The 11,428-nt window shown below is 40.8% G+C and overlaps 1 protein-coding gene across 2 annotated transcripts in view; it reads right to left on the bottom strand.

Annotated features, from left to right (window-relative positions):
• Positions 1-819: 819 nt before the first annotated feature.
• tspan11 (tetraspanin 11) overlaps positions 820-11,428 on the bottom strand; it is a 181,752-nt gene continuing 171,143 nt past the window's right edge. For both annotated transcript variants that reach the window (XM_073059837.1, XM_073059840.1), the window contains one exon: positions 820-4,699. Coding sequence is in view for 1 of the 2 variants with exons in the window: in XM_073059840.1 (XP_072915941.1) it covers positions 4,682-4,699 (18 nt within the window). In the remaining variant the exon portion in view is untranslated. The remainder of the gene's footprint in view (positions 4,700-11,428) is intronic.

Here is an 11,428-nt window from a genome sequence, read left to right as displayed (position 1 = left end):
CCATCAGGTTGGAGGCTACCCAAACGGTATATAAGGTGTTGTTCCTCCAACCTGAGTGTGGATTCATCTTGACAGTAGAGGAGGCCATGGATAGACATATCAGAATAGGAATGGGACGTGGAATTAAAATGTGTGGCCACTGGGAGATACTGCTTTCTCTGGCAGACAGAGCATAGGTGTTCAGTGAAATGGTCTGTCAGTCTGTATTGGGTCTCACCAGTATATAGAAGGCCACACCAGGAGCACCAGACGCAGTATACCACGCCAGCCGACTCACAGGTGAAGTGTCGTCTCACCTGGAAGGACTGTCTGGGGCCCTGAATGGTGGTGAGGGAGGAAGTGTAATTTTAATTCCACATCGCATTCCCATTCTGATATGTCTATTCATGGCCTCCTCTACTGTCAAGATGAAGCCACACTCAGGGTGGAGAAACAACACCTTATATACTGTTTGGGTAGCCTCCAACCTGATGGCATGAACATTGACTTCTCTAACTTCCGTTAATACCCCTCCTCCCCTTCTTACTCCATCACTGATTTATTAATTCCCCCCCTCTTTTTGCTCTCTCTCTCTCTTTGCCCATCACTCTTTGCGTGTTCTTCATCTCCCTCTGGTGCTCCCCTACCCTGTTCTTTCTCCCTAGGCCTGTTCCATGATCCTTTCCCTTCTCCAGCTCTGTATCCCTCTTGCCAATCACCTTTACAGCTCTTGGCTTCATCCCACCCCCTCCAGTCTTCTTCTATCATTTCGGATTTCCCCCTCCCCCCACTACTTTCAAATCTCTACCTACCTTTTATTTCAGTTAGTCCTGATGAGGGGTCTCAGTCCGAAACATCGACATTGCTTTCTGTATAGATGCTGCCTGGCCTGCTGTGTTCCACCAGCATTTTGTGTGTGTTGCTTGAATTTTCAGCATCTGCAGATTTCCTCGTGTTTGCTCTCTGTTTCCTCAGCACTACCAGCTCCTCTACCTATCTTTGTATCATCATAAAATTTAGCCACAAATCCATTAATCCCATGGTCCAAATCATTGATGTACATCGTAAAAAGCAGCAGTCCCAACACTGACCCTGTGGAACTCCTCTGGTAACCGGCAGCCAGCCAGAATAGGATCCCTTTATTCCCACTCTCTGTTTTCTGCCGACCAGACAATGCTCCACCCATGCTAGTAACTTCCCTGTAATTCCATGGGCTCTTATCTTGCTAAGCAGCCTCATGTGTGGCATCTTGTCAAAGGCTTTCTGAAAATCCAAGTACACCACATCTACTGCATCTCCTTTGTCTACCCTACTTGTAATTTCCTCAAAAAATTACAGTAGGTTACTCAGAGAGGATTTTCCTTTCAGGAAACCAAGCTGATTTTGTCCCATCTTGTCATGTGCCTCCAGGTACTCCATAATCTCATCCCTAACAATCGATTCCAACAGCTTCCCAACCACTGATAACAGGCTAACAGATCTATAGTTTCCTTTCTGCTGCCTCCCACCCTTCTTAAATAGCTGAATTAAACTTGCAATTATCCAGTCATGCTAGAATCTATCGATTCTTGAAAGATCACTGTTAATGCCTCCGCAATCTCTCCGGCTACTTCCTTCAGAGCCCAAAGGTGCATTCCATCAGGTCCAGGAGATATATCCACCGTCAGACCATTAAGCTTTCTGAGCACTTTCTCAGTCGTAATTGTCACTGAGCATACTACACTTCCCTGACACTCTTGAATGTCCATTTTACTACAGATGTCTTCCACTGTGAAGACTGATGAAAAATACTCATTTAGTTCCTCTACCATCTCTGCATCTCTCATTACAATATCTCCAGCATCATTTTCTATTAGTCCTATGTCTATCTTCAACTCTCTTTTGCCCTTTATATACTTAAAAAAGCTTTTAGTATCTTCTTTGATATTAGTCGCCAGCTTCCATTCATAATTCATCTTTTCCTTCCTAATGACCTTCTTAGTTTCCTTCTGCAGGGTTTTAAAAGCTTCCCAATCCTCTATTTTCCCACTAGCTTTGGCTTCCTTGTGTGCCCTCTCTTTTGCTTTTACTTTGGCTCTGACTTCACTTGTTAGCCATGGTAGTGTCCTTCTTCCATCCAAAAATTTCTTCTTATTTGGAATATATCTGACTTGCACTTGCCTCAGTTTTCACAGAAACTCCAGCCATTGCTGCTCTGCTGTCCTTCCTGCTAGTGTCTCTTTCCAGTCAACTTTGAAGAACTCCCATCTCACGTCTTTGTAATTTCCTTTATTCCACTTAAATACTGACACTTTGGAATTTAACTTCTCAAATTTCAAAATGAACTCGATCATATTGTGATCACTGTTCCCTTAGGGTTCCTTAACTTTAAGCTCTCTTATCACTTCTGGATCATTGCACAACACCCAATCCAGAACAGCCAATCCCCTAGTGGGCTCAACAAGCTGTTCTGAAAAGCCATCCCTTAGACATTCTACATATTCTCTCTCTTGAGGTCCAGTACTGGTCTGGTTTTCCCACTCCACTTTCATGTTAAAATTCCCAGTGATTATCATGACTTTGCCCTTCTGACACGCCTTTTCTATCTCCTGCTGTAATTTGTAATCTACATCCTGGCTGCTGTTTGGAGGCCTGTATACAACTGCCATTTGGGTCCTTTTACTCTTGCCACTTCTTAACTCAACTCATAGACACTCTATACCTTCCAATCCTATGTCATCCCTTTTTAATCCCTCACTAATTTTTATAGGTGCACCGTAGAAAGCATTCTTCTAGGGTGCATCACAACCTGGTATAGAAGTTGTCCTGTTCAAGACCGGAATAAGCTGCAGAAGATCATGAACGTAGCCCAGCACATCACACAAACCAATCTTCCATCCTTGGACTCACTTTACACCACACGCTGTCGGAGCAATGCTGCCAGAATAATCAAGGACAAGACCCACCCAGCCAACACACTTTTTGTCCCACTTCCCTCCGGGAGAAGGTTCAGGAGCTTGAAGACTCGTATGGCCAGATTTGGGAACAGCTTCTTTCCAACTGTGATAAAACTGCTGAACAGATTCTGACCCGGATCTGGGCCGTACCTTCCAAATATCTGGACCTGACTTGCACTACCTTACTTTCCCTTTTCTGTTTTTCTAATTATGATTTATAATTTAAATTTTTATTATATTTACTTCGATTTGTACTTCAGGGAGCGCGAAGTGCAGAAACAAATATCACTGTGATGATTGTACGCTCTAGTATCAATTGTTTGGTGACAATAAAGTATAATAATAATAATAATTAATGATTTAATATTATTTCTTATACACTGGGCCACACCACCCCCTCTGCCTACTAACCTATCCTTCTGATACATTGTTCATCCTTAGATGTTCAGCTCCCAATGGCAGCCATCCTTTAGCCAAGTTTCGGAGATGGCCATGTCATACTTGCCAATCTGTAGCTGAATTTCAAGATCGTCCATTTTATTTCTTATGCTGCGTGTATTCAAATATAACACTTTCAGTCCAGTATTTGTTGTTTTCTGTTTTAACTGCACCACGCCTCTATTGACCTGTAAATCATCCCACTGGCTGTGATCATGCCTCATTTCCTGCCTGTCCTTTCTATCATCTCTGTTGCACGCTATCTTTGATTTATTTCTGTTTCCCTGTTCCTCAGCCCTATCACTGTGGTTCCCACCCCCCTGCAAAATTAGCTTAAACCCTCCCTAACAGCTCTATAAACCTGTCTGCTAGGATATTGGACCCCTTTGGGTTCAGGTGTAACCCGTCCTTTTTGTGCAGGTCGTACCTCCCCCAAAACAGGCCCCAATGATGTGTTGGTATTGGAGAGGGTTCAGAGGAGGTTCACAAGAATATTCCCAGGAATTAAAGGGTTAATGTATGAGGAGTGTTTAATGGCTCTGGGCCTGTACTTTCTGGAGTTTAGAAGAATGAGGGGCGATCTCAGAAACTTATCGAATATTGAAGGGTCTAGACAGGGTGGAGCAGAGGGCACAGCTTAGAACAGAAGGATGTCCATTCAGAACAGAGATGAGGAGGAATTTCTTTAGGCAGAGGGCAGTGAATCTGTGTAATCCATTGCCACAGGTGGCTGTGGAGACCAAGTTGTTGGGTTATTTAAAGCAGAGGTTAATAGGTTTTTGATTAGTCAGGGTATCACAGGTTATGGTGAGAAGGCAAGAGAATGGGGTTGAAAGGGATAATAAATCAGCCATGATGGAATGACAGAGCAGACTCAATGGGCCGAATGGCCTAATTCTGCTTCTGTCTTTAATGGCCTTATGGGAGGGCAGGAAGACCCTGCCGATTAAGGCAATGACACATTTGATATCAGTGAATGGCACAGCACGTTCAATGCACCAAATGGTTGATGTCCTTAAACCTGTGTCAGTAACGTTACATTTTGCTGTAAGCTAGTGCGGTATTGAGCACAACTAGTGTTAGGCAGTGTGATATATTTTAACATGCACATGTAACTTTAATCATTTCCACCCTGATACCTGCTCTATGTTAATTCAATGTCAGACTGAGCAAGGCACAGTAACTGGGATTTGTACACATTATGGTTAGAAATGATTGATATATTATTTTGCTCCTACATTCTGCAGCCAGTAAATGTACTGCAACTTCTGAGTGTATCCCTGCCACAGGGATCAGCTACTAGCGTGGATCCACTTGACACCAACAGGTCACCTCGTTCCACAAACCTGTACAAGAAGAGTGAAGAGCATTGCAGTAACAAAATTACTAACCCAACTAACATCCAATCAGCAAGTGTAAGTGTTGCCCGTCAGCAGAAGGTCAAAGTGGTGAATGTAGCCCAGTCCATCATGGGTGAAGCCCTCCCCACCATTGAGCACATTTATAAGGAGGGCTGTCACAGGAAAGCAACATCCATTATCAAGGACTCCCACCAGTCAGGCTATGCTCAGGACTCACATCTCCAGGTTCAAGAACAATTATTACCTCTCAACCATCAGGCTCCTGAACCAGAGGGGATAACTTCACCAGCTCAACGCTGAACTAATTTCACACCCTGTGGACTCACTTTTAAGGATTCATCTCATGTTCTCGATATTTATTGCTTATTTATTATTATTATTATTATTATTATTATTATTATTATTCTCTTTTTATACTTTCACAGTTCGTTGTCTTTTGCACACTGGTTGTTTGTTCGTCTCTGTTGTGTGTAGTTTTGCATCGATTCTATTGTATTTGTTTCTACTTACCATGAATGCCTGCAAGAAAATGAATCTTAGTGTAGCATAAGGTGCATATATTGTGCGTACTTTGATAATAAATTTACTTTGAATTTTGAAGGAAACAGCAGACACTCACCCCAACAGCAAACAGCCAGACAACACTGATTAATTACAGATCCCTCAGGGAGATGTAGGGAGCAGACTGGGGACAGAGAGTAAGGGGAAGGTGGGATGATGTGGGTGGGTGTGGGGCAGGGAATGAAAGAGGGTTATTGTGAGTTGGTGAAGACGGGGGGGTTAGGGGTACAGAGGATAAAGAGGGTACAAGCGAGAAGCAGGTGCAGGTGTGGAGTGGTGGGAGATGGGGGAGAGGCAGGAGTATCAGTAGAGGTGGGGAGGTGGAGTTTGTGATGTTCTTGAAAAGAGCAATTTCACAGTGTTTCCTGCACTTTGGTTTTGCTTCAGATTTCCAGCATCAGCAGCAATTTGTTAATGGTATTGTAGGCAGAGTGAGGTTTGGGAAGGGAACGGTTCCAACAGGGAGGTTAGAGGCACTCACCAAACTGAACAAGGGTCCCTTAGAAATATCCACGCACAGATCATGAAGCACTCACACGGGATATTTACGTGAGTACGGCACACTCATCAGTTAGTGGGTGAGAGGCAGGGGTAATGCAGGGGAACGGTGGGGAATGATCTGCAGTTTCCACAGGTAACACACAGGATTGGAAGAAAGTTCACAGAGCGGATGTCAGCAAGCAAGCCCACAGTCAGTGGCAGGATCATTAGTGGCTAGTGTGGTCAGTACAATACACACGCAATTCAGGCTCAAAATGATGACATAGAATTCTCTATTTTGAGGTTCCGATGACGTCATCATCGAGAATGGCAGCTTAAGTCACTAGCTCCTCCGGAAAAATGCATATTAAGCCCCGTTAACCCATCAAATATAGTATTTTTCGAAAGTATTTGAACTGATATGAGGGGCAAGAATGGGGAAAAAGAATGTACATTAAAAAAGCGACACTGCAGAGTCTGCGGCCAAGAGGAGTGCAGTGAGCGGCTCTCCTACCCGACTGTGTGCTAGCGAGGCGGACACTGGGCCTTGTTCAGGCGAAGCGGCAAATATGATTGAAATTTTGAAAGAGATAAGGGAGTTATAGAAAGATATAAAACAGCAGCTACATGATATTAAGTCAGAGCTCACCAACGTCAATCAAAAAGTAGCAGTGGCAGAGACTTGAATTGAGAAGGTGGAAGATTGCGTTCAAAACATGGAATGGATACTAAGTAAGATGATAAAAATATTAAATCAAGAAGAAGGTAAACTGCTTGACCTGGAGGGAAGATCATGGCGGAAAAATATCAGAATCTACAACGTTCCCGAAGGAGTTGAGGGTTTGTCTATGACGGAGTTTGTCGGAAAGTTGCTGCGGGACGCGCTGGAGCTTCCCTCGACTATGGAGCTGGAAATTGAGAGAGTGCATCGTGCGCTCGTCCCGAAGCCTACCCGAGATAGAGCAGATAAGCCACACTCAATAATAATTAAATTCCTTCGATACAGTACCAAGGCGGAGATTCTACCAAGGGCCTGGGGTAAAAAGGGTGTTTTTAGACAATAAATTAATATATTTTGACCAAGATTACCCCCCCCCCCCCGCGGTCCTGCAGAAACGTAAAGAATACTCTGAAGTAAAGTGAATACTAAAACAAGAAAGGATTAGATTTCAAAATCCGTATCCTGCTAAACTTCGAGTGTTTTATCAAGATGGGATCCAACTGTATCAGACAGTGGAAGAGGCGACTACAGACATGAAGGCCAGAGGGTTGCCTGTCAGCGTGATCAAACCGAGGGAAAGCCTGGCAGAGGAATTATCCCGCTCTGCTTGGGAAATAGTGCGAGAATCGAGAAGGCAGGAGACGGGAGGAGGCTGAAAGAAGTACATCAGGAAGAGACTGTGAGTTTTCCAAAGACAGCCCTCACCCCCTCCAGAAGAGCCATAAGGTTTGGCTAACTTTAAAAATGTTGAGAAGCTAAACGGAAGCAAAAGTAGACGGTCATATACCTATCTCAAGAAATACTTATTATAATGTGGATTTTATATTACTTAGTTGTTATTCTTTATTTGCTCACTTACTCCTTTTTCCTCACCAAAATGAGAATATATATATATGTGTGCATATATAGATAGATAGATAGATAGATAGATACTTTATTCATCCCCATGGGGAAATTCAACTTTTTTCCAATGTCCCATACACTTGTTGTAGCAAAACTAATTACATACAATACTTAACTCAGTAAAAAAAAATATGATATACATCTAAATCACTATCTCAAAAAGCATTAATAATAGCTTTTAAAAAGTTCTTAAGTCCTGGCGGTTGAATTGTAAAGCCTAATGGCATTGGGGAGTATTGACCTCTTCATCCTGTCTGAGGAGCATTGCATCGATAGTAACCTGTTGCTGAAACTGCTTCTCTGTCTCTGGATGGTGCTATGTAGAGGATGTTCAGAGTTTTCCATAATTGACCATAGCCTACTCAGCACCCTTCGCTCAGCTACCGATGTTAAACTCTCCAGTACTTTGCCCACGACAGAGCCCGCCTTCCTTACCAGCTTATTAAGACGTGAGGCGTCCCTCTTCTTAATGCTTCCTCCCCAACACGCCACCACAAAGAAGAGGGCGCTCTCCACAACTGACCTATAGAACATCTTCAGCATCTCACTACAGACATTGTATGTATGTGTGTAATATATATGTATCTATATATATATGTGTGTGTGTGTGTGTGTGTGTGCATATATGTATATGTGTGTGTGTATATATATATAGGAGTACACAGGAAAATCTTTTCTGTGTAATGGATTTGTTCACTGACTTTTATGAATACTGCAATGGGGGCCCTCAACTAACAAGTAGGAGGGGTTATCCCCCACAGCTAGACATTTCCTCTAGCTCAACGCAGGGTCATCTACCAGAGACCTTAGCCTTGGAATCACACATTTGTTGCCATTTTTATTATTATTTGTGTTTCTTGGTTCTTATTTGTTCAGGGAGTAGATCGATTACAACCAAACTTAGACTCTTCCAATAGAAAAACCTATGAAACAAAATCCTTACATAAGAAAGTTAATACAGTTTTTCAGGATGTTTTTCTAATTGATATATGGAAGGACCTTTTCCCCGACAGAAGGGATTACACTCATTATTCTGCTCCCCATTCTGTATATACAAGAATAGACTATTTCATAACATTTGGAAAAGACAAAGATAAAATAAACACCTGTGGAATTGGGACAATAGATATAAGTGACCATGCACCTATAGGAAGTCAGCAGGAGACGCTCATGGAGTGAGCACTGTTTCAGATTCGCTCCATAACCTTTACTTTTTTAACCTATGATCACCCTTATTTAACTTATTTTTACCTACACCAAAAGATTCTTGTTACTTTTTTGGACTTATCTTTAAGAGTTTATTGTGAATTTTTGAAGAAAGGAATACAGAAATGGCTCTTAGATCTAAAGGGTGAGAACACGGGAAGGATCCTAACGGGAACGGGAGGAAGAAGACGACTGATCCTAAGGGCACTGAATTGACTTATGAAATGTTATTGGAGGTTTTAAATCAAAAATTTGAAGAACAACGACAAATTTTTAAACAAGATATAAAGGCTTTTCAAGATTATATGGATAAGACGGATTCAGTAGTTAACCAGCAGCAAGTTCGAATCGCAGCTCTGCAAGAAGACGCTCGGAGGCGAGATTTGATAATTGAAAAACTGGAGCAGAACTTACTTTCGATGATTAAACAGGTGGAAACACTTAAAGCCAAGAGTGTCGACTTTGAGCATCGGTCCAGAAGACAGAACCTACGCATACTTGGTCTCCCGGAAGGTATTGAACAAGGGGACCCCTCGAAGTACTTTGCTCAACTTTTAAAGGATGCGTTCCCTTCTGTATTCCCAGACAGTCCTCCGTTACTCGATCGCGCTCACAGAATTATGCGTCGATCACCAAGAGCTTCAGCTAAACCACTGGTTGTAATTGTCCGATTTCACTATGTGCATGTTAAAGAGCAACTTATTCGTGTGGCTCAGCGTGTAGGGATGGTCAAATTTCAAGATCACAATTTTCGTTTAGTAGAAGATTTTAGTCCAGAAGTAATGAAGGCAAGGCTTCTTTTTAAACCTCTGATGTCTGAATGTTATGAGAAAAATCTAAAACCTGCGCTCTTATACCCAGCAAAGTTCAGAATATCACCTCCGAATGCACCAAGGCGTGTTTTCCTTTCTACATCTGAAGCGAGAAGCTTTCTGAATGAGAACTTCCCTACTGCTACGGATTCTCATCTCTAATAAATGAGTGATTTTGATCGTGCAAGATGGTTTTTGTTTCCAAAACCAGATTTTGTTTCTGGCTATTGGTGTAGGTTTACTCTATATTTTATACTCTAGTTAAAGTTTTTTTTCTCGACATGCTAATCTTTTTATTTTACTTACTTCAACCACTGTACTTTATCTTTGGTCATTATTATTAATCCTTCGAAGGTGAATTTTTTTTTACTAAGATGGTGGTTTCTTCTCTAAAATATTTTTGGCTTTTTTTTGATTTCGCTATTTTATTTTCTCTCGTCTTCTTCCTATAATGCATCTCTTATCACAGTTTAAATTTTTTTTGGTTTGTTTGGGTTTTAACCCGATTTATAAGTTACTAGTGATTATACTCTTTTTGTTTTTTTTTACTACCAATTATATTAAGTAGTTTGGTTTTAGTATAGTGATTATTATTTCTTTAGCGTTTGGGTGGATCTTTTTTTATCCTTTATATACGGAGTTGTCTTCTGCTGATATGGGGGTAGATTTAGTTTCATCTTTTCTTTTTCCCAGCCTATCCCTGGCTGGGGTAGTCTTTTTCTAAATCTTATGTTTCTTTTATCAGTTTTTTTTAGTTTTTTCATTTGGGCTGATTTTAAACTACAAAAATGTCCACGATGTCGTCACTTCTGGGTCCGCCCCTTATTTTTGTTCCTCTTCCAGGTGCATGAGTTCATAATTTGGTTAACCCTTTATATACCAAAGGGTTGATTTCAGAAATATGGCTCAGACCATTAATTTTGTCTCTTGGAATACTAATGGCTTAAACCATCCGATTAAATGGAAAAAGATTTTCAAAGTATTCCAAAGACTTAATGCTCATATTATTTTTGTACAAGAAACTCATGTGAGGAAAGAGGACAATTATCACCTTTTTAGGTTTTGGAGGGGTCAAGAGTATCATTCGAATTCGAATGCCAAAGTAAAGGGAGTTTCAATTTTTATTGACTCCTCTATTGCATTTGTCCAACATGATATCTTTTTGGATTTGAATGGTAGATTTTTGTTAATTACTGGCTTACTTTTTAACAAAAAGGTTGCTATGGTTAATGTTTATGCTCCAAATGTGGATTGTCCCTATTTTTTAAAGTCCTTATTTACTTCCCTACCTAATCTAAATGAATATAAGTTAATAATGGGTGGTGACTTTAATTGTTGTTTAAATCCTTTGATGGACAAATCTATATCTACTCGGACTTTACCTAATAAGTCGGCCACTTGTATTAACTCTTTTTTGACTGATAATGGAATTTTTGATATTTGGAGATTTCGGCATTCTAACAACAAAGAGTTTTCATTTTTCTCACATGTTTATCATTCCTACTCGAGAATAGATTATTTTTTTATTGACTCTTGTTTTATCCCATCGGTAATTGGTTGTAATTATGATATTATAGCCATCTCTGACCATGCTCCATTAAAACTTTCTATTAAATTTACGGATACAGCTTCTAGTGCTAGACAATGGCAATTTGATTCTACCTTACTGCAAGATCCGGATTTTATTAAATTTATGAAGGAACAGATTGATTTCTTCTTTTCAACTAATTCCACAGATGATATTTCTTGCGGAACACTTTGGGACACTTTTAAAGCATATATACGTGGACAGATTATCTCCTACTCTGTTGGTCTGAGAAAACGCATCAAGAAGGAAACTCTTTTATTGGTTGATAAAATTAAAGAGATTGACAAGAAATATTCGATTACTCCTAGTAAGGAGCTTTACAAACAAAGGGTTGAACTTCAAATGGAACATAGTTTATTACTTACATCTTCGACTGAAAATCAATTAATGAAAACCAGATCTGATTTTTATATACATAGTGATAAATCGGGTAAACTGTTAGC

This window comes from Hemitrygon akajei, chromosome 10 (assembly GCF_048418815.1).
Source record: "Hemitrygon akajei chromosome 10, sHemAka1.3, whole genome shotgun sequence".
In the NCBI taxonomy this organism is placed as follows: domain Eukaryota; kingdom Metazoa; phylum Chordata; class Chondrichthyes; order Myliobatiformes; family Dasyatidae; genus Hemitrygon; species Hemitrygon akajei.
This window is presented reverse-complemented; position numbering and strand designations above follow the sequence as displayed.